Genomic DNA, 24631 nt, shown 5'->3' with positions numbered 1-24631 from the left:
CTATGACTAGTCACTCGATCTCTCTTACCTCTTCGTCTTCGTCCAATACGTCCAAGTCCAAAGCAACTGCAACGGCTAATGACAGCAACGAACACCCGGACCATGGCCACCCATCATATACTGGACCTGTGCATGTCGCTCCTACTGTTGGCGCTTCGAGTAATACGGTCAGGATTTCTGCTCTTAGTGTTGTCTGCGCGCTATTTGGTAATGCCCTTGCGATGTTCTGAGCTCTCCATAATGACAACCTGGACATGAGTTCATGATTGAAAAAACGATGGAATGACTATAAACGAGGATTATGGCACATGTTTTTTTGTTGTTCTTTTACGGTCTATATTCTTTATGGGTAGCATTTGTTTTTGGCATCGGTTTGTGTTTTCTTGTATCATTGGCGTTTCCCCGTGGTTTTCAATCTTCCCGCTGTATAAATTACGACTCTCTTTATTAATGATAATCCTTGTATCCTGAAGTACCTCGACTGTGGCATTACCTGAAAAGAGTAGACAACTCGATCACTTAGGACTAATGAGCCCTGCTGCCTTCTCCCAATTTATTGCCGGTTTTTTTTTTTTTTTTTTTTTTTTTTTTTTTTTTTTTTTTTTTTTTTTTTTTTTTTTTTTTTTTAATCCTCCAGCGTCAGTTTCATCCACTTTAATTCACCTTTATCAAATCCCAAGAACTTCAAGCCAAAAACGTCATAGTTGCTGTATGGAACCGTCTGGCAGGAAATGCATCCCGTCTAGGTGGTGACTATCGGGAATCGCGTTCCAGGACATTGACCTCAGCATGAAGTTTCACTCCTAGTAATTCCCCAGTAATCTTCCTGAACCAAGAAACTTTGTGAGTCGAGTTTAAATTATCTCAGGACTGAGTTCTACAGCAGGATTTCCTCCTTTTACCACTCCGGGGATTTCTCACAAGCGCACGTCTCTTCCTCATTTTCATTAATCACCATGGTCCGTAACATATCAGCTCGAGTCTTTCTGATCCGTCATGGTGAAACATCTTGGTCTGTTGGCGGCAAGCACGCGAGCTTTACGGATGTGCCCATGTCCAGAGAAGGCGAGCGTCAGGTTGAAGAGACTCGAGATTGCTACATAGGAAGAAACAAACTGATTGATCCAGAGAACGTGGTCAGGATGCAAGTGTTCCTAGCTCTGCCTGTTGGGAACCGTTGCTAATTGAATCGGGTTTTCTTTATAGCTACGTATGCCCACAGCAACGAACCAAACGGACTGTCGAGATCCTTGAGCTGGGCGTCCAGAGTCAACAAAACTTTCTCGACCGGGATGATCAAAGCAAGACAGTTAGCCCACTGACGGGATCTCAAGGCGCCTCCTCAGAGCCTATGATCCAGGCTACGTCGTGGCTCAATGAATGGAACTACGGGGAGTACGAAGGACTGTCACTGGCAGAGATCTCTGCGCGTCGACCTCAGAGTCCGGACTGGGTTATCTGGAAAGATGGCTGTCCGGGAGGGGAGTTCGTCATCACTTATTCCATTCTCCCTCGCTCTTTTCAACCCATGTTAATATAATATGTGAACGCATAGGGCCCCCGAACAAATCACAACCCGCCTAGACGAACTCATAGCAGAGATCCGCCAGAACATCGAGAAGAGCGTGACCGAATGGCCCGGCGGACTGCAAATTTCCCACGCGACGCGATCGGCCCGTGATATTGTCTGTGTTGGTCATGGGCATATTCTGGCTGCGCTGGCCTTGCGATGGGTGGGTATGCCGTTGGATCATGGTATGAGGTTGTTGATGGAGCCATCGAGTGTGGCTGTTTTGTCGTATGTTTCTTTGCACATTTTTGCGACAGGGAACTTGATGTGCTGACTTGTGGTAGATTTGAGAACGATGACTTGGGTAGACCTGCTATTTCATTGGGACGGAGGATGATGAGATAGGGTGCTTCTAGGAGAAGGAGCAAAATGGAGTATGCGGTCTAGGTAGGAGATGGAGACTGATAGGCAAGACAGGTTTAGACCAGTCAATTAGGACTCATTATCCGTCCTATTAGCATTGAGCTTGTAGTAATTAAAGATCAAAAGTAGTCACAATGCTATCATTTACCCTTATAATGGAAATATACATGCAGCTATAATAATGTGTCGTACAGTCACGTGTTGGTGTAACATATTTAACTCATATATAGGACAAAACGACCAACATTAACCATTTTTCTCCAAAAGATTCCCCTCCCCATCCCTCACAAAGACACAATTCATCTCCGACCCGGGACTAAGCGTAACCTCAAATTCCAACAACGGATCCTCCACTCTATCCCCCACACTAACCGGCATCGTCTGAATCCTCTCAAACGCTTGCAAAATCCTCACAAGCGTATATCCCATCTCAATCGTCGCAAACTGCTGCCCAATACAAATCCGCGGTCCTCCATTGAACGGGATGAAATGCCACGGCTTCGGCTGCCACCCAGACACCCACCGCTCGGGAATCCATTTACCAGGATCGAAATAGTTGGGTGAGCCGGGCTGATCGTAGTGCCGCGGATCACGCTGCATGATGAGCGTTGAGTAGACAACACGCGTGCCGGCGCGGATGCCAACGGGGGCGAGGCCGTCCTTCCCACCGCCGTGTGGAAGGGTCGTGTCGCGGAGGGAGTAGCGGACATTGAAGGGCACGACGGGGTAGAAGCGCATTGTCTCGTTGATCACGGCGTTTAGGAACTTCATCTCCTTTAGGTCTGCGTATGAGGGTTTTTGTCCGTTAGCGCCTAAGTCCAGGCGCAACCCGATCTCCTCGCGCAGTCTGTGGACGATGTGAGGGTTGCGGCCTAGTTCGAAGAGGATGAAGGATAGTGTGCCGGCGGTTGTGTCGCGGCCGGCGAGGAGGACGGCAACGAGTTGGTCGCGCAGGACGCGAGGGTCGCGGGTGAAGCGGGCGAGGGCGTGGAGGAAGGTTTCTTTCGTCGAGAGCTTCTGGTCGAGTTCGGTGGTGGAGAGGGACAGGGCATGAGTGATGTAGGGCTGAATGAATTCATCCATGATCTTGAGTTGTTCGCGGAATTCTTTGCGCGAGAGGATGAAGTTGAAGGAGCAGCAGCGTTTGTTAGGATAACTTATTCAGATTACTTTTGGCAGAGACTCACCCCAGTCGAAACAGTTGGGCTTGACGGCGTTGCACATATCGAAACGCTTCTGCAAAGGCAGCTTGCGGGTTCTGAAGGCTTTCTGTGCCATGGCCTAGGAGGTAATCCGTCGCTGCATCTAGGGTGTATCGATAGAATAGCTGGGCAACGTCAACGACCTTACTAGCCCCCGGCGCACCACCCCCAGCCAGCAACGGAATAAGATGCTGGACATGTTTCTCAAATATCTCTGTATCGACAATCCGGTCCCTCGTGAACATGGGTCGAATAAGCTGTCTCGAACGCGACCACATGTCCCCATCGGTAACGAAGATACTATCCCCCAGGAACTCTCTCCACTCTTCATGGAACGACTCGCCCTTTCCAAAGTCCCCGAATTGGAGGGTCAGCATGGCTTTGATGTTCTCCGGGTCTGTCGTTATGACTATCCGATTCGAGATACCCGCATCTATCTCGGCGGTTTGTGCGTGGTCGACTTGGTACGTTTCGCTGGCGACTTTGATCGCGTTGCTCCAGTATTCGACATCCTTGTAGGCTTTGTTTGCTTTGATGGATTTGACGATGAAGTCGATTGCTGGCCTTGTCAGTGTCTTTCCGTTGAAGATATGGACTGCCGGACATACCGTATGGAATGCGAAACGGGATTCGGGGGGCTCTAGTTCCTATGCGCGCGATCTCAGCAGCGACCTGTGCTTTGCGAAGCAGACAGGCGAGAAAGAAGAGTCCTACAATGTAGAGGGACGCCTTTGCGGGCGTCAGATCATGCAAGAGATTCTCGAGCATGTTGGCGTGAGTCTGCATGGACTATCAGCAACAATCAATATTGTCAGAGCGCCCATACAATAGACATACAGAACAACTGCGGTGAAACACACAGACACCACTATGCAAGATCAAGAATAAAATCCATTCAAAACAGAACAGGTCCAGGGGGGTGTCTTTCTTTATGCCGGATGCGATGCGATACGATGTGCATGTTCTTTTGTTTCTTCCTCGGCGAAGCAGAACCCCTCAGTTCGAAGGTCGACAATCCGAGGCTAGCTTGGAAATTGACTCTGATTTGATGGGGTTGTTCCAGCATCTGCCAGTGGGATCCATTGCATTTTTATTGTTCTTTCCGGGGCTGGTGACGGTGGGTGGGTATAGCTACGTCGAGGCCATTATTTGCAGGTGCTTTTGCGTTACGGGCACTGGTCTGGTGGTCGTTTGGGTTGGCTATGGCTATATTTATTGCCGCATTATTTCCCCGTGCTGTCAAGGCTTGACCATGGTATCTGTTATGGAGGTTATTGCCGGACACCACGGAAGATGTTCTTACTTCCTGCTTCTGTATATACTGGGAAGGCTACTATTGTCTCATGCTTCCTTCAACGCATACCGGTGGCAACGTACTTTTGTCTTAACATAGCATCTTATGTCGATCTACAGACTCTAAAATACGATTATCTATCGACTGAATTCTACTCTGTGCGCACTTTTGAGAAGACTCCTGCATGAAGAGGCAATGTTTGCATAATTTGCATCACTTTCTGCAGCCACTAACTAGCCACACCACGTGACAATACACTTCTTGGCGTTCTTCAGCGTTCAGTTTCATCATCGCCCAAAGGGACCAAGAAAAGAACTATCATTTCCCTCTTTCACCACCTAATTCCTTCTTCGTACCGATAGAAACCCCATCTCAACCTATCGCTTCTACCGAAGATTTTTCTCGCGACCGGAGAATTAAAACCTATCTGCTCGAATCGGTCGACAGGTGGCGCGGGACGAGTCAAACGCTCCGTTTGTTTCGAAACTTCCCTTTTCTCAGCTCTACGATATTTTCTACAATGACTACTGCGGTGGCCGTCGGTACTCCCCTTGCGGAGGCGCTTGGCCATGTTATTCAGCCCAAACTGGTCGAAATGGGCTGGAGTTCCGAAGGGGGCGACGATTCAGCCTTGACCGAATATGTAATTCTGATGCTGGTCAACGGCAAGACCCAGGAACAGATCGCTGGAGAACTTTCCAATGATTTGCTGGGGCTTGGCGAAGGGGATACACAGGCGCTGGACTTTTCGAGATGGTTGTTTGAGCAAGTCGATGTTTTGAACAGGCAGATTAACGGTGGGGGCGTGTCATCGGGCGATGCTCATGCTATTCCGACTGTTGAGCAGGAGTCGGTTGCTCCTCAGCCTTGGAGTGATGGTGGCGGACAGAATGTGGAGATAGGTGATGTGACGATGAATGATCAAATGTAAGTCGTCGCATTGCGAAGCATTGTTTGGAATCATGAGCTAACAACTGTCAATAGCCCGACCGGACCAAAGGCAATGCGGAATGGTCGAGGAGGACGGAGGGGAGGGATGCTCAACCAAATAAATAGAACTATGGACCGTACCGCAGACTCGTCTTTACATCGCATTCGTGGCCAACCGGGCGCTGGACGGATAAACTCTCACCGTGACCAGAAGGGTAACCGTTTCCAGAATGGCGGCAGGATGCAAGGTGGACGGCAGATGAGTGGAATGGGCATGCAAGGCAACCAGATGATGAACATGAACCCGCAAGATCAGATGCACCTCATGTCTTTACTGGAAGAACAGGCGAGGATGATGGCTCAGATTATGCCCGGGTTCATGCCCCCCGCGATCAACCCGGCTTTCCAACAGAACGGTCCTCAGCAGGGACGATCGTTGTTCGATCGTGTTGAGCGCCAAGGGCCACGTCCCTTTGGAAACCGGGGACAGCATCGAAACACCGGTGGCGACGACATGGATATGAATGATCAGCCCAAGGAGGGAGAACAGCATGACGAGAACAACACCAACTCTCCTTGTCGCTTCAACCTGCGATGCACTCGGCCAGATTGCCCCTATGCGCACCAGTCTCCCGCGGCTCCGCAGGGTGCCCCGATTGACCCAGCAGATCATTGTACGTATGGAGCAGCGTGCAAGAACCGGAAATGCACTGCCCGTCATCCTTCACCCGCAGTCAAGTCTGTACACCAGGCAGAGGCGATGTGCAAATTCTTTCCCAACTGCGCGAATCCCAACTGTCATTTCAAGCACCCATCTATGCCTCTCTGCCGCAACGGCGCTGACTGCACGTCCGAAGGCTGTGAGTTTACGCATCTCCAAACGGCGTGCAAGTTCAACCCCTGCCTGAACCCTACCTGCCCGTACAAGCATGCCGAGGGCCAGCGAGGTTCATTCGGCGACAAGGTTTGGTCGGCCGATGGTCAAGAGAAATCGCATGTCAGCGAGAGGAAATTTGTTGCCGACGAGAATGAAGAAGAGGAAGAGCTGATCAAGCCCGGTGCTGGCAACAAGGGTTCTTCTCAAGAGATTGTGACGTGATACCCGCAATTACCTTTTCTTTTTTTGTTCATGTCCCCGTTTCTTTTAAAGGATGATTGCTCATCGTGGTTTCATTTGGGAGTTAGAAGAACGATGCTTGAGAAGATTTCATAATTTCATGTATTAATTCGGTTCATTTGCTTTGGGCGGGAGAGGGGCGTTATTTGATTTTGGATCTTGATAAATGGAAACGACCAATGTATGTAAATAGAGCCTGGATATGAAACGCATGATATGAGCATGCTTTTCGCCTTCATCACTTCTGTCCATGATGCACTTATAGGGCATACTGGATGATCACGAGGTTTCCATACCATACCGTAATTTATGATATCTCCGACTCCGGATCGCACCTCTCGGCCATCTTCTCGCAACCAACACACTTCTTTCACTTTGCTGAGATGCGGTTACCATGTGTCCCTAGCCACGCATTGAGAGGACTCCGGACACAATCGTCCTTTTTCCGCAATGGCCAGAGACACTCCCTGCACACCGAAACCAAGAATTATAATGCAGCGGTCATAGGCGGCGGCATCACCGGCCTCACGGCGGCCGCTCGATTGTCGCAGGACCCGGAATGCTCGAAGGTGACACTGTATGAGAAGTCTGGACGACTAGGGGGTTGGATGCTGTCTGAGAGGATTCCCGTGGACGGAGGGGATGTCGTTTTTGAGTATGGACCGCGGACCTTGAGGACTGCGGCACCTGCTTGTCTTCCGTTGATTGATTTGGTGAGTGGAATGCGGAGGGATTGCTGGAGCTTTTACTGATTGTTTTTGATTATGGGCTAGATACTTGACATGGACCTTCATGATGAAGTTCTTTTCACGAAGAAGAATACCCCCGCCGCTCGCAATCGCTATATCTACTACCCTGATCACCTCGTCCGCATGCCAGGCCCCGATCCGGAGACGGGGGCTCTACAGAATGCAATATCTATCCTGGGAAGCGTGCTATCCGAACCGGTATTCAAAAACCTCATCAAAGGCGTCGTCACAGAACCATTGAAACTGGACCTCATCCCGGGCCCTACAGACGAGTCCGTCGCGGAGTTCGTCGCTCGCAGACTCCACCCCGACGTCGCCGATAACCTTGTATCTGCGGTTATGCATGGTATCTACGCAGGCGATATTGATAAATTGAGCGCGCAGGCTCTTCTGGGACAAATTCGGACGTTTGAGACTCCGGACCGGGGTGTGATCGGGTCCCTACTAAACATCAAAAGTTCGGGGAGAGCGATTGTGCGTGTGGATGATTCTTTGGCTCGGAGGAATGCGGGTCCGTTGAAGAACATTGAGTATTGGAAGGTGCTGAAGACGTTGGTTGCGAGGTCTAGCGCGTTGACGTTCAAGAATGGGGTTGGGCAGTTGTCTGATGCTCTGGCTGCGGCTTTGGATAGGGATGAGAAGGTGGAGGTCATCACTAATGCTGATGTTAGAGCTATCAGTCAAAATCCAGAGACGTCTGACTTGATTGTAAGTGGTTCTTTCAAGTTATCACTTCTAGGCTAACATGTACAGGTCGACTATGGAGAGCAATCTCAAACATACAACCGGGTCATTGCTACCAACCCAGCTCCAATCCTAGCTCAACAGCTCAGCCAAACCACACAGAAAGACCAAAAATTCCCGCAAAGTACAATCAATTGTCTCAACCAGCACAACTATGCAACTACAGTCATGGTTGTCAATCTATACTACCCCAACCCAAATCTTGTCCCCGTCACCGGTTTCGGCTACCTCATCCCCCGATCAATACCCTACGACCAGAACCCAGAACGAGCACTAGGAGTTATCTTCGGCTCCGACTCCAGTGTTGGCCAGGACACCGCCCCCGGCACCAAACTTACAGTAATGTTCGGTGGCCACTGGTGGGACGACTGGATAGAATCCGACTACCCGGATCACGACACAGCCGTGGAAATGGCCCGCTCTCTCCTCAAACGGCACCTAAACATCACAGACGAACCCACGCTCGCCCGCAGCAAACTGCAACGCAACGCCATCCCCCAATACACCGTGGGCCATGTATCGCGCATGCAGGAGCTCTCACGGTCCGTCCGCAATGACTTCAATAAACGACTTACCCTGGCGGGATCCTGGTATGGCGGTGTTGGAATCACAGACTGTGTCCGACAGGCGTATATTGCTGCGACGTTGGGTGTTGGAGCAAAGAAGTTGGACCTTGAGATGAACAATCCCGGGTTTGATTCAGAGGAGTGGGTGTTGGAGGGTGGATTGCCGATGGCCCCGGTTCAGTGGGTTGATGTTCCTCTATCGGAACAGTAGCGCTTTAAAAAACAAAAGAAAGACGATGAACGATGATTGTAAAATAGGTGTACATAGTTAGATACGATGCAAAATTGCTGGCTATCATAGCCAAGAGATAAATTTCGTGAACTATCCTGGGCTCGTGGTAAATATCATCTCGTGTGACTGCTAAGAAGCAAGCCTGCAAGTGTAGATGTTATTATTCATTTCACATCACTTCAGATCGCATCTGATATGTAAGAGATGGATGTTCCAAGATCCGCCTTGCCAGAGATGGACGAGTCCATGTATGTTTCGCACGCACAAAATGGATGTATGCTAGCACAATCTTGGTGCCGAACAAGTATGGCCCATTTCACACGAGTTGGTCATGTCATAGTGGTGCGAGGAAGATGCAAGAGTCCTGGGCGAGATGTGGTTCGTGTTCGTAGTTGTCGACGCTCGGATGAGCAGAAGCCATGCTCCATCTTTAGGCATTCTCCTTCTTCTCCTTTTCTCCTTCTCCATCCAAACCCTTCTTATCGCCATTCGAGTCGAGACCAAGAGAATCCAGCTGACGCACCAATTCGGTGATTTTGATGATTTTATCCAACTGCTCCGGAAGCAAGGATTCGCCTTGCTGCTTCTTGTCCCGCAGGTCGCGTGCCTGTCTCAATTTCTTCTTCAAATTCCGTGCCTTCTTCTCATTCTCAGCTTCTAGATCCATAGATGCTTCTTCAGTAGTCTTCTCTGCGGGCTTCTGAGCACCATCCCCTGTCTTTTTCTTGTCGCCGCCATTGCCCGCAGCGAAAGAGCGCCAGTTGTCGATCTCAGCGATGTTCCTCCTACCATCACTACTAGTTTCACCCTCCGTAGCTTTACTCTTCTTCTTCGCCTCTCTGCGTTTCGCGTTCTTGTTGCTTGTAGCACTTGTAGGATTCGTATTGCTCTCGCTTTTAACACTGGAGTCGGGGTTGTCATTCTTCACTCCTTCAGCACCCGGCACCCCACCATGACCACGGTTTTTCCACGCCAGAGCGGCCTTGTTCCTGTACAATTCGACATCCTCCGGGGGTTTGTAGCCCGGTCGGACTCGGATTTCGCGGCGTCTGGTGCCATCTGCACGGATGGAGGAGGGAATGAATCGTTCACCGGTTGTGGCGTCTGTCGCGATTCCAGACTTGGTGAGCTGCGAGGGATCCGCCATTGTGAGTGCTAATAGTTGTATTTCACTGTAGAAGAATTGAATTCTTCGTACCTAAGTACTCCGTTGAGAGAGAAGAGTGTGCTGCGGAAATCCGGTCAGGCGGCTCTGTCGCGGACAGCCAATCAAAGCACCGCTGATTTTCCCTCGCCGACTCCCGGGCGTGAAACTTCGCTGGACGTACCCTTGACAAACCACCACGACCTCGCTTCTTACTCGCCCTTCTGCTCCTTTCTCGGGTCTTGTCTGCGGACTCTCATCGCTCACCATGGCCGGAGTAAGTATTGTTTCTGGGTTCTACGTTTGTCGCGGTTCAATGGCTAATTGAGGGGGTTTCTACCCGGTAACAGATCGCTGAAGTCATTTACCAGCACGTCTCCCCATAATACTATTCGAACAAAGCAGTGCAAGAGCTAACTGGCCCTGTGCTATAGATCCATCATCCGCAGAAACGCCATCTTCATGACCGGCATCTTTTCCGGTGCTTTCGCATTCGAGATGTACGCTCCCCTGTCCTTCAACCGATAGTTACAAGTACAGTGATCGCTAATGCGAATGACCAACAGTGCCTTTGACACGGCCTCGAACAAGATTTGGGACACCGTCAACCGTGGCGTATGTACTCCTACACTTCTTGGAACTTTTCGGATGCTGACGGTTCATAGCGGCAATGGAAGGACATCAAGCCCATGTACCTTAACAAGGCGGAAGAGGATGAGGACGACGAGTAAATGAGCGCGTTTATAGCATGGGAGACCGAATAAAAGCATGGATACCTATAAGCAGCTGCGCAATTCTGTGATATTATAGTTTTGCTATGCTACTCTAGTGGCCGGGGAGGAATGACGGGAATTGTGGTTATCCAGAACCGGACTGTACAATGAAATTGATTTCTTTTTCTTCTAACTACAATTTAGCTTAATTGTCTCTTATATACAATGTTGTCAAGTACATGTAGTAGTAATTCTTCGTGGGCCGGTGGCGCTGATTCGCTCGGGGTTGTTGTGCCTCGATGTCATCGGCAATCCTTTTTTTCTGCTACTCTTCACTACCACCAGTTTTTCAGCTGTCGCTGGCCCTGTTTACAATCGCTTTGATTATTGTTAGAGGCCATTTGGACACCCAAGATTCATCCGAGAGACTCGAATCAACTGGCCTTGTTAGTACTCGACCCTACCGTTCAGACTCGCTTCCAGTTCTCTCCCCCACTATCCTATCGTGACGGGGGACGCAACTCTCACCACACACGACACTTACTAATGTGCTTCTTTTCTAATTAGACTTACATATTAAGATCTCTCTTTTTCTGCACATATTTCTCTATCGAAAATACCCCATCGATACCGACCACTGTTGCAGATATTGCCTGATCCAAGTCCCGCTAACGAACACCCAACAAACTTTCTGATACCCGGATGGTGTCGCCCTCATAGAACACTGAATTCTTTTTTAAATGATGCTCAGAGAATGTGAGAGAATCCTTGGGCAAGGCCTCCTTCACCTCCCATCCAAACACAACTACCGCTATGGACCCGAAGCCCAGAAGGATCTGTTAGAACTCCTCTTCCGATCACTCACCGGCTACAACGAAGAACGCCTACAAATCTTGTTCCCCGACGGTCTCCAAGCTGTATCATGGAAGTTGGCAGAAGCCCAAGGAGCCGAGGAAGGGGCTGAATACACTGAGGCGGCGCGGGGCAAGCGATGCGGGCATATCTTCAGAGCCGGAGAGGCGACATATCGCTGTGTTACCTGTGCGGCAGATGATACCTGTGTGCTGTGTAGTCGCTGCTTTGACGCTTCGGACCACACGGGCCATCAGTATCAGATTTCGTTGTCGGCGGGGAACTGCGGATGCTGTGATTGTGGAGACGACGAGGCGTGGCGACTGCCGTTGTTCTGCGCGATCCATACCGATAGTGGCGAGGCGAAGGGGAAAGAGCGTGCTCAGAGTCAGTTGCCGCAGGATTGGGTGGATAATATCAAGCTTACGATCTCGCGCATACTCGACTATTTCTGTGATGTCATTTCGTGCTCGCCTGAGCAGTTGAGATTGGCAAAGACTGAAGATGGAATCAGGCAGGATGAAGAGGCGTCGCGGTTACGTCCCGGCTGGTATGGCGAGGGTGATCAACCGGAGGAAGAGCCGGAGTTTGCCCTTGCGCTCTGGAACGACGAAAAACATACCATTAGAGATGTGGCTCAGCAGGTGACCCGGGCCTGCCGGGAACGAGACGCCTTTGGGGTTGAAAGGGCACATGAGACGAATGATATTGGGAGGAGCGTTGTCAAGTACTCGAAGAACCTGCCGCAGCTATTAACGACGTCAAACATCATCGAGCAGATCAAGGTGACTGTTACGGTGCGTTCTGCTCGGGATATCTTCCGGGAGCAAATGTGCGGAACGATCGTCGAATGGCTTGCGGATATTGCTGGTTGCAGTATCCAGCAAGATAATGAAATTCTGCGTCACACCATCTGCGAAGAGCTCATGAACACATGGCAGCGCGGTAGTACTGCCTACAACGCGGGTATTGGAATGAAGGGAATCGATGATCACCAGAAAATCGAGAATGGACCCTACCGGACTGTTATGGTTCATATTTCACCAAATGGACCGTTGGTTGTGGCGCCTCCTGATGACGATGATGACGAGGATGACGACGAGGATGCCGGTCTTCCTAATGAAGCCGGAAACGAGGACGAGGACGAAGACGAAGACGAAGGCCTTGAGTTTGTCGAAGCTCATGATGCCGATGACGAGGATGAGGAAATGGAGATGGAACTTAACCGGTTGCATGATGATATTGCGGATGATGACGAAGACATGGTCATGGGCAATGCCGATGATCCGCTCGAGATCGCAGAGACACTGTTGGCTGAGTATGCCCAGGCTCGAGCAGGAACAATTGAGCGGCAGGAACAGGACGAGGGCCAAGAGCAGGAGACTGAGCACGAGGAACAACAGCCGGATGACCAGGACGTTAACACAACTGAGAACCAACCTGATTCCCGGTCTTATATCCCACCCATCCCCAAAACCCCGTCTAGGGCTATCAGGACAACTCCGGCAAGGACCCCAGGCTATTGGCAGGTCAAGGCATACATGCCTGTGAAGGGCGAACATATCCCACCTCACGAGGACCTGTATCAACGCACTCGTCTCGACTGGATGGTTCTTTTTGATCTACGTTTGTGGAAGAAAACTCGTACAGATCTCCGCGACCTTTACATCGGCACCGTGGTCAATGTTCCCGAGTTCAAACGCGTCATGGGCCTCCGCCTGTCTGCATTGTACACTGCGCTTGCTCAGCTGTATCTCATTGCGGACAGAGAGCCCGATCACTCCATTGTCAACTTGTCACTGCAGCTTCTCACCACGCCCTCGATCACGGAAGAAATTGTTTTGCGTGGGAACTTCTTGACCAAGGTCATGGCCATCCTCTACACTTTCCTGACCACGAGGCAGGTTGGCGAACCATACGAAGTCAACCCCAACGCGACCCTAGCCTTCGATTCTGGATCGGTCAGCAACCGACGTCTGTACCATTTCTTCCTGGACTTACGCCATCTGCTCCAGTCCGAGTACGTTCAGAAGCGTGTCCGGACGGAGGAGCAGTACCTTTCCCAGTTCCTGGACCTCGTTAAGCTGTCGCAAGGAATCTGTCCGAACGTGCGCGCCGTGGGAGAGCATGTGGAATATGAGACGGATTCGTGGATCACCGCGTCCATTCTTATGCGCGAGATCAACCGCCTTTGCTGTCAGTTTTGTGAGGCCTTCCGGGAGCCGGGACTCGACAGTGGTCGCAACCTGTTAAGAGCTGTCTGGATTGCTACCATCTCGGCTGTAGTGCACTCTGCGGGTATCGAGCGTGCGCGGTTCGGCCAGGCTGAGATTAAGGATTACGTCCGGTTCAAGTCCTTGCCGTGCTTCGACTTTGAGGCCGATGAGTCGGGCCAGATGCCTCGACATCGCGTGGTGGACTTTGTTGTGGAGAAGGGGTCGATCAGTTTCCACCATGCCTTGCACTATACGTTATCGTGGTTGGTTGAATGTGGCCGCAACATCAGCAACACTTTGATGCGTGAGGTTCTGCTGGACGCTGCCCAGACCGCCAATGCAAAGTATATCCACGACAGCCAACTTAGCCCCGAGGACCTGTTGCTCGCCATGTTCGATTATCCGCTTAGGGTTTGCGCTTGGCTGGCACAAATGAAGGCTGGCATGTGGGTTCGCAACGGTCTCAGTCTTCGCCACCAAATGTCGCAGTACCGGGGTGTATCTTCTCGCGACTTTGCATACTACCGCGATATTTTCCTCCTCCAGACTGCCATGGTAACCTGCGATCCCAGCAGGGTTCTCGCATCCATTGCTGAACGATTCCGCGTTGCGGATTGGATGACACGGGATTACACCCCGCGACCGGAATGGGAAGAACCCCAGATTGTTGATGTTGCCGAGGAGTTTATCCATCTGCTAGTCATCTTGCTGACAGACCGGTCTTCTCTCACGGCCAGTGACGACAGCGATGCCGTGATGGAAGAGGACATCACCAGGGACGTCGCGCATGTGTTGTGCTTCAAGCCTCTTTCATTCTCTGACCTCTCGACCCGTCTCAGCGACAAGCTGCTCGACTCGGATATGTTCCAAGACGTGCTGGAGGAGGTCGCCACCTTCCGTCCGCCTGAGGGATTGAATGACACAGGTACATTCGAGCTCAAGCCGGAATACATCGACATGGTGGACCCATACAGTGCTCACTACACCAAGAACCAGCGCGACGAAGCAGAGAATGTGTACAGGGAGTGGGTGGCCAAGAAGACAGGCAAGAAGGCATCGGACGTTGTGTTCGAGCCGAAGCTGCGGCCCATCAACACCGGTGCTTTCTCTGACCTTGCTGGCTTCACCAGGACGCCGCTTTTCGCGCAGATCGTCCACCAGACTCTTGACTATGTGATGACGTCAAAGGACCGTACGCCAACTATACCGCCGACTCGCATTGAGACGTTCCTTCAGGTGGTGCTGCATTTGGTTCTTTCTGCCACGCTGGAAGACCGCACCGCGGAAGGTGACATGCCCAGAGCATCGTTTGTCTCCCATGCTCTGTCGAAGGCCAGAATGACACAAGCAGGTACTCTGACCATCGTTGGGCTATTGGAGAAGATCTCTTCCATGGGCGATTTCTCTGCGTGCCAAGCAAAAATTCGCCATATCCTCAAAAAGTTCTGGCAGAAGCGGCCTCGAACATATGAATCGGCGACCGCTTCGCTCAAGTTCCCATTCGACAGGGTCGACACTGACCCTCCTGCTGGCGAAATTGACAACAGCGAAAAGGAGCTCAAGAAGAAGCAGGCCTTAGAAAGACAGGCGAGGGTGATGGCTCAATTCCAGCAGCAACAACAAAACTTCATGAACACCCAAGGTGGTATTGACTGGGGTGTTGATGAGGATCTGAGTGATCTCGAGTCTGAGGCTGAGGCTGCTCCCGAAGAAGCCAAGGTCTGGAAGTACCCCAGCGGGACTTGCATTCTTTGTCAGGAAGAGACCAATGATTCGAGGGTCTATGGTACATTTGCTCTCATCCAGGACAGCAGTATTCTGAGACAGACAGATGTTAGTGATCCAGACTGGATTAGGGAAGTCCTCAAGACTCCGCCTAGCTTGGATATGTCTGCGGATCATCTTCGACCATTTGGTGTGGCAGGCGAGAACCACTCTACGGTACGAAGATTGGATTCGTCAGGTGGGGAGGTTATAAGCGAGAAGATTGGATTGAGTAAGGGGTTCAATGCGGAGAATATGGTCCGGGGCCCTGTCACGACTGGTTGCGGTCATATCATGCATTACTCGTGCTTTGAAGTGTACTACACTGCGACACAGAGGCGCCACACCCAGCAAATAGCTAGAAACCACCCAGAGCGTCTGACTTGTCAGGAATTTGTTTGTCCCCTCTGCAAAGCCCTGGGTAATGCATTCCTTCCGATTACCTGGAAGGGCAAGGAAGAGTCCTACCCTGGTGCTCTGAATGTTTCTACCTCTTTTGGCGAATTCATTGATGCAGGGGTGAGATCTGCCCTTACACAGCCACGGAACCATGCACTCCTCACGGGTGACGATAATTCGCAACTGCAGTCGTATCAGGACTTGTTTGCCGAGTACCTGTCCAAGACGCTGGTACCTCCTGTTGCAGCCAAGGTTGAGCAGCTCATGTCATCGTCTCTCCCATCGACAGCTCATTATGTCCCACCTGCGCGGATGCCGATGCCGGGCCTGTTCCCAACTACGGAAGATATCACGGCTTCTAGCCCGTTGCCGCAGGTTGCTAGCCCCGGTGATAGCCCGATGTCCGAACTGCTCCAGATTTACAGGCGACTGAAGAAGACGATACAGTTGAACGAAGTCCAGTCGACATTCAACTATCCCACGGACATCATGACAGGCGATGCCCTGGTTCACACTGACTCGTTGATCCGGAGCTTCGGGTTCAGCATTGCCTCCGTGGAAATTTCGCAGCGTGGCGTGGAGTCCGAGTTTGGCGCAACTCTACTGGACAAAATTCCCCAGTTGACACTTACTCACTTGCGTGTCTTAGCGGAGACGGCGCTGTCTTACGCTGCAGTTGGATCCCTGCACAACAATGGTGGGTCGATTAGTCGTTCTGCAGTGGAGTTTCGGGACATGCATCGCCAGAAGATCTGCCAGTTATTCGTGGGTCATCCTTGTTTGGCTGAGACTTCGCTTCCAGATCGTGCGGGTGAGATCGAGTCGTTGCTTTCTAAGGATATTTTCGTATTCTTGGCTGAGTGTTCGCTTTCGCTCCTGCCGGTTCTGCAAATCGATGTGCGACATTTGGTGCAGATGTGTTATGTGGCAGAGATTGTCAAGGTTGCTGTCACTTACATTCTTGAGCCGCGCGGACTTAAGAAAGAGCTTGCTCATAATGGGGACTCGCGCTATTTGATGGATGTCGAACTGTCCGACGAAGCGTTCAGCTCCACCAGGTATTTCTTCGATTCTGTCGTGGCTGGTCTGCGCGCGAACTCGGCGGACTTTGGCTACGCCAAGGAAGGCGAAGGGTCTGCGACCTCTGGAGTGGTTATTGCATTGAGACGCTTGATAACGAGCTATGCGTTGACTTTCCTCCGCAAGACGGTAATCTTGTTGCATGTGCAGCATGGCGTTGAATTCCCTAACGCCGGGCTCGACGAGAGCACGGAACTCGACCGCCTTACGAGGGCCTTGAATCTCCCGTCGCTTGACGAACTTTTCCCTTTTGTGAACCCTACGCAGAGGAATGAGCCGTTTAATGCAGTGGTTTCTGGCTGGCTCCACCACTTCAATGCGTTTGGTCGTGCCGGTGACTCGAAACTGCCCAGTCTCTCTCACCCGGCGATCTTCGAACTCATTGGATTGCCCGAGTACTTCGATAGTCTGATCGAAGAGGCTAACCGCCGACGATGCCCGACTTCGAAGAAGGAATTGACCGACCCGAGCATCTGTCTATTTTGCGGAGACATTTTCTGCTCGCAGGCCGTGTGCTGTATAAAGGATAAGCTGGGTGGATGTAACCAGCATCTTCAAAAGTAATTTCCCTCCATAACCCCCTTTTGTTTTCAACTTCAAGCTAACGCAGAATATCTCCAGGTGCGGCAAGAACATCGGCCTTTTCATCAACATTCGCAAATGTACCGTCCTCTACCTCCACAACCACAACGGCTCGTGGCACTTTGCTCCGTACCTCGACCGACACGGTGAAGTCGACCCCGGCCTGCGACGTAACCGTCAGTTGATCCTCAACCAGAAGCGGTATGACCGACTGCTGAGAGATGTGTGGCTGTCGCATGGTGTTCCGGCGACTATTAGTAGGAAGTTGGAGGCTGATATTAATAACGGGGGATGGGAGACTATCTAATGAGTGTATCTATGGGGAATTTCTGCATTTGTGAATGAAATGGTGTCTACCTTGTGTTTCTAGTCAAGTACATGATTGTAATGGACATATTTGATTTAAGTACACACAAATAGATATCACAAGCAATGGAATCTTGTATACTGTTGGGCTTGTAAAGCTCGGAGCGTAGCGATGCCAAGACAGCGTCATAAATCCGGAGCGCGAAGTTCAATTCGACCTTCTTCGACGACATTACCACGACTTTTGGTCCAGTGACCGGTAGCGTTCTTTGAAATACCCTTTTCTCTATTTCTTCAAATTCTACACCGTCCATTCCATATATTACGAAATCAAATTCCTCTTGACGTTTCGCGCGTGCGAAATTCTCTACCTAGCTCACAGAACTAGCCCAGCACCAACACCATGAACAACGAACAATTCCGTCGCCTCATCCAAGATAACGCCAACCCCAGCACGAGCCCCAGCTCAAGCGGTAATAAAAATGGAGCCATCGGTAATGCGACGCCAGCCTTGGGCTCGCGAATGCGCTCGAGCATTCCTATGACACCGTACGCTTTCCCCGACCTACACAAGTATACATTGAGATTAAGATCGAGATACTAATTGACATGCGAAAACAGCCGCTCCCTAACAGCCCCCAACTTCGCCCGCCAACTAACCGACTACCGTCGCGAAGGACAACAACCGCCGACCAAACGCTTCAAATCCAGCGCCGCGCCAAAAGGCACAAAACTACCCACCGGCTACAAAGACCGCACACAACAACGACAATCACAAGACGATAACGGGGAAGATATTGAGAAGCGTATTACAGCGCTGGAGGAGTTGATGAAGGAGGGGAAGATTGATGCCGGAACGTTTGAGAAGTTACGGGAGGAGTTGGGAGTTGGGGGGGATGTGGGGAGTACGCATATGGTGAAAGGGTTGGATTGGGCGTTGCTTAGGAGGGTTCGGGCGGGGGAGGATGTTAGTAAAGGGATTAAGAAGGATGAGGAGGACGAGGAAGAGAAGGAGGGAGAGGGAAAGGGAGACGGGGCAGAGGAGAAAGAGGTAGATTTGGAGGCGGAGTTTGAGCGGGTGATGGAGGAGAAAGGACATGAGGATATTGCCCCTGTTGCTTCGAAAGAGAATGGGAAGAAAAAAGGGACGATGGCTCCGCCGCCAGTCCCTGCACAGGAGCAGAAGAAATCCCGGGATGAGATTCTACGACAACTGAAAGCAAGTCGCGCAGCTCCTGCCGCAGAACCTGCCCCACTGCCGGAGTCGACACTGGGATCCAAGTTCAAGAAACTGGGCGAGTCGAGACCGGAGAAGAAGCGGTGGGTGGAGACAGACGAGAACGGTCGGCGGAGGGAGGTCCTTCTCACTACCGATGCAAAAGGGAATACGAAACGGAAGACAAGATGGCTGGACAAGCCCAGTGAATCTAACGGTCTGTTGGTGCCTGATAAAGATGCAAAACCGCTGGGCATGGAGGTACCTGCAGAAGTCGCATCGAAGGCGGCTGCCGCTGCTGCTTCCGTAGAAGATGAGGACGATGACATCTTTGAGGGAGTGGGTGCAGACTACAATCCTTTGGCAGGTATCGGTGAAGACGATTCCTCGTCTGACTCCGACGAGGAGGGACAGGTTGCCGAGAAAGCCCCGGAGAAACCTACGCCTATAGAGCCTGCGCCACCGTCTATAGAACCAATTCAGCCATCACGACCACGGAACTACTTCTCGACATCCACGCACGATGAACCCACAGAAGAAGACGAGGGCCGTGCCAGAGCCAACCCACTTACCCGGGACCCCTCCTTATTGGCAGCGCTCAAACGAGCAGCCGCGCTACGCCAAGCATCACCATCCGCTGGTGGAGACGAAGAAAAGAAAGACGACAGCCGTGGTCAGCGATTTCTGGAAGAAATGCGGCGTCGCGAGGCGCAGGATGCTATGGATATGGACATGGGTTTCGGAGGCAGTCGGATCGAGGACGAGGAGGACGAAGAATTCATTGGCTTAGAAGGAGAGGGGGGCCGTGGGGGACAAAAGAGGAAGCGTGGACCAAAGAAGAGGAAGGGAGACAAGGAAAATGCATCGGATGTAATGGGGGTGCTGGAGAGTCGGAAGTAACGTGTTTCTATTTTTTGGGCCTTTCTTTACTGTTTTTTCTTGGTACTATGTATAAGTACCTGTGATACAACCCTAACTGTAATGGAAGTGCCCCTCGGTTACTACATTGTGTGTTCCTGGCCAGTGGGCCTTTTTTCAATAGAAACCATTGGCTGCCAAAAGGATTCCACTGCATTTCCAATGGAACACTGACAATTCTTTCTGTTCTGGCCGGTTTTTGGCTCCACGGCGGGTGCTTTTTTTTGCCAATGAGCGGCTGTGCCGGGAATGCGCAAGTTTGGTACGGATTGTCAGTCCGGCGAGGATTTGGGACAAGGAGGCACACCCCTCTTTTCTGCAGAGTTGTTTGCGAGAATGATGGCAAAAGGGGAGTGCATGCTTGCTTGTTGAGTATAGGATACTGTTGGTGATGAATGTGCTGGCGTGAGCGCTAGGAGTGTTGAAGATCAACGATATGAACGCCCTCCGGTGCATTCGGACTGAATAACAGCCCAATCAGCGATGATAGCGGCAAGAATAAAGAATTCGAAACAAGAGACCCTCTTCTAAGCCAGGAATCATGGGTCAAAGTGAATCGCAATCAAATAATCCAGAGTGATTGATCCATGGCTGCCCTCCGGCCTTCTCTTCCCCGGGCATATAAACCACACACCACCACCCACGGATTCTTTTCTCTCCTTGCCTTCAATTCTCTCATTCTTCGTTCATTCTCACTCATTTCCCTCGTTCTTTACTATATTTCGTGCAGTGCACGTTGCGGCTTGACGCTCGCTCTTTCTGTCATTCTCTAGTTCCGAGACAGGCTTCTCGCTTCGATTCTTTTTTCTTTTTGCATTCCTTTCCAATATGGTCTCTTTGAAGAACCTTCTTTCGACGGCCCTTCTGGCGTCGACGGCCTTTGCCCTACCCCCTCCATTGCGTCGTTCCAACGGCAATGAGACGGCCACGCACTCCAAGCGCGGTGCCGCATACACCGATATCGACGCCGTGCACGACCTCGACGTAAACGGTGCCATCTCCTGGGCCTACAACTGGGCCGCAACCCCCGGCGGTACCCTCCCGGACGGCGTCGAGTTCGTCCCTATGCTCTGGGGCACCAAGTCCATTGCCGACTTCGTGGCCAACATCGAAACCATGCTTTTCGGCAGTAGCAGCAAGTACATCATGGGCTTCAACGAGCCCGACCTCTCCGATCAAGCCGCCATGTCCGTCTCCGACGCTGCTTCCACCTTCAAACAATTCATCACCCCCTACGCGGGCCGCGCTACACTGGTCTCCCCGGCCGTTACCAACTCTGGGGACGCAGACAAGGGACTATCCTGGATGCGCGAGTTCCTGGGCTCATGCTCCGACTGCGACATCGGAGTCATGGCCGTGCACTGGTACGGGACCGAACCTCGTGAATTCACCAAATTTGTGCAGCAGGCCATCGACCTTGCCAACGAGCAGGGGCTCAAAGAGGTCTGGGTTACTGAGTTTGCACTTACCACGGACATCTCAAGCGGTGGGTTGACGAGTGCTTCTGCGGATTTCCTGCGCCAGGTGCAGCCGTGGTTGGATAGACAGTCGACGGTTACTCGGTATGCTTATTTCTGGGCTGAGGAGGGATTCTTGGTGCAGGGTGGTCAACCTAGCCAGGCTGGTTGGGCCTACATTGGTTAAATCTGGCTATGAGAGCTGGTTACTTATACATTCGTTTTCCTTTTTGGAATGGGTGAGGGAATGAGGGTACCGACAGTACTTGGATATTCTGTGTCTGAGACTAAACCTGAACATGCTTAAAAATATGCTTTGATATTCTTAGACCTGAAACAGTCATTCTTGTATAGACTTGTCTGCCCCTGTTGGAACCATGGTACAATAGCATGATTGACAATCGCCACTGACGATCATAATCTTCTATTTCCTAGAAACTCCGTAGGAAAGTGTCTCGATTTCTGACGCTGTTTCAGCTTTTTGGCACTTTTAGTGAATTTGACATAGTATGCCTGGCTGCATTTGTATAGCCCTGCGTTTCCTAATTCGGACTCATTTGAGATGCCGCTCTTTGCATAGTATTTCCCCTTGTATTGCTGCCCTGAAATATTCTATGTGGACTGTTTGAACAATGGGAAAATATCTTTTTATTCAATACCAAGGAAACTTTTCGATGTGCCACTCTTCCCTCTTCACTTATCTCTGATCTCTATATATAACAAACCACTTCTGTATCCCACTATATCGCTTCCCTATAGCGCTTTTTGATATATATATATATACGTTGTCTGACATTGGTCCAACAAATAGTTACTTTATATATCACATACGGTTGATCCTTTTACTACGAGTTTCTGATGTGTCCGATATGAGGACGTTGAACCTATGGTGGAATACTTCGTTCCTCGATAGTTATCCGGGTTCTTCCCTATACACGATCATACCCGACATCGCATTCTACCACGCTAGCAAAACTGGCGTATCCTCTTCGAAAAGCACGAACGATGGAAACGAGTATATTTGGAGAGGAAGGATTCCGGATCGCAGGAACTGGCCAGGGACGAGCAGTATGATTATTGATAGACACATTATATACAGAATTTATACCAGTTACCGACTAGCTTAACGCTGGACATACGACCAAATCGTCTACGACCTCGCTAGCATTATTCTTGTCTTCCACCGAATTGTTGGAAAGAAAGTCTACAACGAAACGATCATGCACCCTCGCCTAGAGCTCGGTTTCTGCAGCGTTTCTTAGTTCAGTGCGCAATATTGGAGACATGAGCGGTTAGGCTGTCTTCAAGGTCAGGTCATGGCAGTCCCACGCCTGCTAGACTGCTTGGATGGTGGTTATTCAAACACGCATAGAATTCCCTGGTAAATCCGATGGAGACGTCGAGTATAAAACTTTGTTTGTGCTGTTTTAGCTCACTGGGCTTTCGTACCTCTCAGTATACACACAAGATTCCAGTTCTCAAAGCAGAATCACTCACTTTCTGCGGTCTACAGTCCCTTGGGGTCACCTTATGCTCGGGGTCGTGGAGTTACCATTCCTGTAAGTGTACCCGCCGTCAGAAACGCTACAAATTTCTGGGTATCCAAATAAAAACAAAGGTCAAAAAGCATGGGCGACCCCCAAAAGCATCTGAAACGGGGGATCGTATCTCTATCCGAGCCAAATGTTGTCGGCCTTGCAAGCCAACGTTTTATGAAAATCGATGGATTCACTCGGATTCAGCCGGTATGTCTGTCGAAGAAGCATACTGCTGGATAGTCACGCATAATTTGCACTAGAGTATCGACGTATCGCTAGCAATTGAAACAATTGTGCAGCTGATAGTTGGAATAATGCAAAGCCAGGCCAGTGGTAACCTCAAGATTCTTTCCGAGGGGTCCCGGATAGTCGATGGTGCCGCTGTTGCCGCTATCCTGGTGCATATTTATCGCCTTGGGTTCGTATACTGGCTTATGCCGCAGGGGTTTTGCAGTTGCAGGGCTTCCGATGAATTTCTCCCCGCGGGGGATTTGGAGATTTGGGATGGAAGGGATCCCGCGCTTGCGGTTTGTTGCGCCATTTTGGCCTTGATATGGAATTGCTGCCGTAATTGCCGCTAGGGCAAGAGGGTAACTAAAATGCATTGTCTGTATCTGTACGGAGTAAAGTTAGGGGGATTAAAAAAGAGCTGAGAGACCACGATCTGAACAAGGATGCTGCAAGTGGCCATTTGCAGTGCATTTTAAATCACCGATGACAGGCCGTCGATACCTTGCGCCATATGTGCCATACGTTAGTACATGTGCCGTCCCTGCATATCTTCTTTAAGCGATACTCGCTTAGGCGAGGTGATATCAGCCGAGTATGTAGACAGTGACCATGTGAAAATGATCAATATCGCAGGCGGTGTATCGCTTAGCGTGATGGCGACTTTTTCAGATGATTTGTAGCTCTTCCCTACTTTCGCAGCTTGAGCTAGAACATACTTTGTATGATTTTGCGTGGATACGAAGCAACCATCAGTCGAACGCTCTAGAATATCGATAGCGGTGTGTTATCAGCTATGGGTTGAGACTACCCAAGCCATGCCTGTGCGCATTATTTTGTAAACCCTAAATGTAGCTTAGAGGATGCTTGGGAGACCTGGGTATACATCTCCAGCTCTCGGGCGTAGATGATGGCAACCAGTAGAATTATAAGGAGAGGCCCAGCGCAATATTTGTAGCATGCCTGCGTGTCATTTCAACGCCGGTTTCTAACCGGCACGGGTCACACTTGAACATATTGATTGAAAGAATGACGGAGCTAAAGCCTCGCAAATGGATACTGCAAAGAGTTGATTCTCTCGACTCTGAAAAAGAATACGGAGAGATCTGGTGCAGCTTCTGACAACAACACGATTTGGTGGTGGCATTGACCATATCAACCGCACGCATGCCTTTTATAGCAAGCAATTCCTGGAGGCTTCGGCCATAACGAGGATTGTCTATACACAATGACCTACTTGGCTGTGGTCACGCATCGGTTGAACTTTAGACTCTGGCGTCAATGAGAAGAAGGCAGCGCACATCTTCTGAAGTGAGGTGGCCAAGTTGTTCAGTGTTGGAGAACTATTGGAGAAACGAAACACGCGATGATCTCCATACTGCAGGCGGTGTATGTTGACAAAATCTCGGTGGATCTAAGGCGGCGAGTCATGTGATTAGACGGCAGTAAAA

The 24631-nt window shown here is 50.6% G+C and overlaps 11 protein-coding genes across 11 annotated transcripts; 8 read left to right on the top strand and 3 right to left on the bottom strand.

The window, feature by feature from the left end:
* The first annotated feature begins 640 nt into the window (after positions 1 to 640).
* Positions 641 to 2039, top strand: EURHEDRAFT_523261 (phosphoglycerate mutase family protein). The gene is made up of 4 exons (XM_040786888.1): positions 641 to 1144; positions 1207 to 1485; positions 1556 to 1798; positions 1855 to 2039. Exons 1-4 carry the CDS (start codon positions 957 to 959, stop codon positions 1913 to 1915), a joined length of 771 nt encoding a protein of 256 aa, XP_040638752.1. The 5' UTR covers positions 641 to 956; the 3' UTR covers positions 1916 to 2039.
* On the bottom strand, positions 1998 to 4357 carry EURHEDRAFT_412363 (cytochrome P450). Its single transcript, XM_040781889.1, has 4 exons — positions 3973 to 4357; positions 3744 to 3915; positions 3121 to 3694; positions 1998 to 3068 (listed from the first exon to the last, which is right to left on the bottom strand). The coding sequence occupies exons 2-4, from the start codon at positions 3901 to 3903 to the stop codon at positions 2180 to 2182; spliced, it is 1623 nt and encodes a 540-aa protein (XP_040638751.1). The 5' UTR covers positions 3904 to 3915; positions 3973 to 4357; the 3' UTR covers positions 1998 to 2179.
* Positions 3960 to 4727, top strand: EURHEDRAFT_61930 (uncharacterized protein). Its single transcript, XM_040787602.1, has one exon. It carries the CDS (start codon positions 4067 to 4069, stop codon positions 4526 to 4528), a length of 462 nt encoding a protein of 153 aa, XP_040638750.1. The 5' UTR covers positions 3960 to 4066; the 3' UTR covers positions 4529 to 4727.
* Positions 4728 to 4949: 222 nt separating this feature from the next.
* On the top strand, positions 4950 to 6458 carry EURHEDRAFT_456242 (mRNA-binding protein NAB2; the record flags this gene model as incomplete). The annotated part of the gene is made up of 2 exons (XM_040784339.1): positions 4950 to 5356; positions 5414 to 6458. 2 exons carry the CDS (start codon positions 4950 to 4952, stop codon positions 6456 to 6458), a joined length of 1452 nt encoding a protein of 483 aa, XP_040638749.1.
* A 401-nt stretch (positions 6459 to 6859) lies between these two features.
* On the top strand, positions 6860 to 8746 carry hem14 (oxygen-dependent protoporphyrinogen oxidase; the record flags this gene model as incomplete). Its single annotated transcript, XM_040784338.1, has 3 exons — positions 6860 to 7189; positions 7250 to 7933; positions 7979 to 8746. 3 exons carry the CDS (start codon positions 6860 to 6862, stop codon positions 8744 to 8746), a joined length of 1782 nt encoding a protein of 593 aa, XP_040638748.1.
* A 451-nt stretch (positions 8747 to 9197) lies between these two features.
* On the bottom strand, positions 9198 to 9914 carry EURHEDRAFT_456268 (putative RNA binding protein Pym; the record flags this gene model as incomplete). The annotated part of the gene is made up of 2 exons (XM_040784343.1): positions 9198 to 9481; positions 9557 to 9914. 2 exons carry the CDS (start codon positions 9912 to 9914, stop codon positions 9198 to 9200), a joined length of 642 nt encoding a protein of 213 aa, XP_040638747.1.
* A 426-nt stretch (positions 9915 to 10340) lies between these two features.
* Positions 10341 to 10642, top strand: EURHEDRAFT_455942 (cytochrome b-c1 complex subunit 9; the record flags this gene model as incomplete). The annotated part of the gene is made up of 3 exons (XM_040784316.1): positions 10341 to 10411; positions 10478 to 10526; positions 10577 to 10642. Coding segments are annotated over 3 exons (186 nt in total), but the record flags the coding sequence as incomplete, so codon positions are not given.
* Positions 10643 to 10966: 324 nt separating this feature from the next.
* EURHEDRAFT_412359 (putative ubiquitin-protein ligase E3 component (UBR1)) lies at positions 10967 to 17972 on the top strand. The gene is made up of 3 exons (XM_040781888.1): positions 10967 to 11070; positions 11192 to 17495; positions 17557 to 17972. Exons 2-3 carry the CDS (start codon positions 11365 to 11367, stop codon positions 17822 to 17824), a joined length of 6399 nt encoding a protein of 2132 aa, XP_040638745.1. The 5' UTR covers positions 10967 to 11070; positions 11192 to 11364; the 3' UTR covers positions 17825 to 17972.
* Positions 17973 to 18226: 254 nt separating this feature from the next.
* EURHEDRAFT_402715 (uncharacterized protein) lies at positions 18227 to 19939 on the top strand (the record flags this gene model as incomplete). The annotated part of the gene is made up of 2 exons (XM_040780159.1): positions 18227 to 18372; positions 18445 to 19939. The coding sequence occupies 2 exons, from the start codon at positions 18227 to 18229 to the stop codon at positions 19937 to 19939; spliced, it is 1641 nt and encodes a 546-aa protein (XP_040638744.1).
* A 12-nt stretch (positions 19940 to 19951) lies between these two features.
* EURHEDRAFT_61756 (uncharacterized protein) lies at positions 19952 to 20599 on the bottom strand. Its single transcript, XM_040787601.1, has one exon. The coding sequence runs from the start codon at positions 20411 to 20413 to the stop codon at positions 20075 to 20077; it is 339 nt and encodes a 112-aa protein (XP_040638743.1). The 5' UTR covers positions 20414 to 20599; the 3' UTR covers positions 19952 to 20074.
* Positions 20600 to 20785: 186 nt separating this feature from the next.
* Positions 20786 to 21601, top strand: EURHEDRAFT_515384 (glycoside hydrolase family 128 protein; the record flags this gene model as incomplete). The annotated part of the gene is made up of 1 exon (XM_040786371.1): positions 20786 to 21601. The coding sequence occupies one exon, from the start codon at positions 20786 to 20788 to the stop codon at positions 21599 to 21601; it is 816 nt and encodes a 271-aa protein (XP_040638742.1).
* Positions 21602 to 24631: the final 3030 nt, after the last annotated feature.

This window comes from Aspergillus ruber (assembly GCF_000600275.1).
Source record: "Aspergillus ruber CBS 135680 unplaced genomic scaffold scaffold00013, whole genome shotgun sequence".
NCBI lineage: Eukaryota > Fungi > Ascomycota > Eurotiomycetes > Eurotiales > Aspergillaceae > Aspergillus > Aspergillus ruber.
Note: the sequence above shows the minus strand (reverse complement) of the source record. Positions and strands in the feature narration are given on the sequence as shown.

Excerpts from the sequence above, each read along its gene's own strand:
- EURHEDRAFT_523261 (XM_040786888.1), top strand. The coding sequence starts at position 957 with ATGGTCCGTAACATATCAGCTCGAGTCTTTCTGATCCGTCATGGTGAA. Across the intron at positions 1,145-1,206 it reads CCAGAGAACGTGGTCAGGAT|CTACGTATGCCCACAGCAAC; the intron begins GCAAGTGTTCCT and ends TTTTCTTTATAG. Across the intron at positions 1,486-1,555 it reads GATGGCTGTCCGGGAGGGGA|GGCCCCCGAACAAATCACAA; the intron begins GTTCGTCATCAC and ends GTGAACGCATAG.
- EURHEDRAFT_412363 (XM_040781889.1), bottom strand. The coding sequence starts at position 3,903 with ATGCTCGAGAATCTCTTGCATGATCTGACGCCCGCAAAGGCGTCCCTC. Across the intron at positions 3,695-3,743 it reads CCCGTTTCGCATTCCATACG|CAATCGACTTCATCGTCAAA; the intron begins GTATGTCCGGCA and ends TGACAAGGCCAG. Across the intron at positions 3,069-3,120 it reads GCCCAACTGTTTCGACTGGG|CTCCTTCAACTTCATCCTCT; the intron begins GTGAGTCTCTGC and ends CAAACGCTGCTG.
- EURHEDRAFT_61930 (XM_040787602.1), top strand. The coding sequence starts at position 4,067 with ATGCCGGATGCGATGCGATACGATGTGCATGTTCTTTTGTTTCTTCCT.
- EURHEDRAFT_412359 (XM_040781888.1), top strand. The coding sequence starts at position 11,365 with ATGATGCTCAGAGAATGTGAGAGAATCCTTGGGCAAGGCCTCCTTCAC. Across the intron at positions 17,496-17,556 it reads TGTAACCAGCATCTTCAAAA|GTGCGGCAAGAACATCGGCC; the intron begins GTAATTTCCCTC and ends GAATATCTCCAG.
- EURHEDRAFT_61756 (XM_040787601.1), bottom strand. The coding sequence starts at position 20,413 with ATGCACCGGAGGGCGTTCATATCGTTGATCTTCAACACTCCTAGCGCT.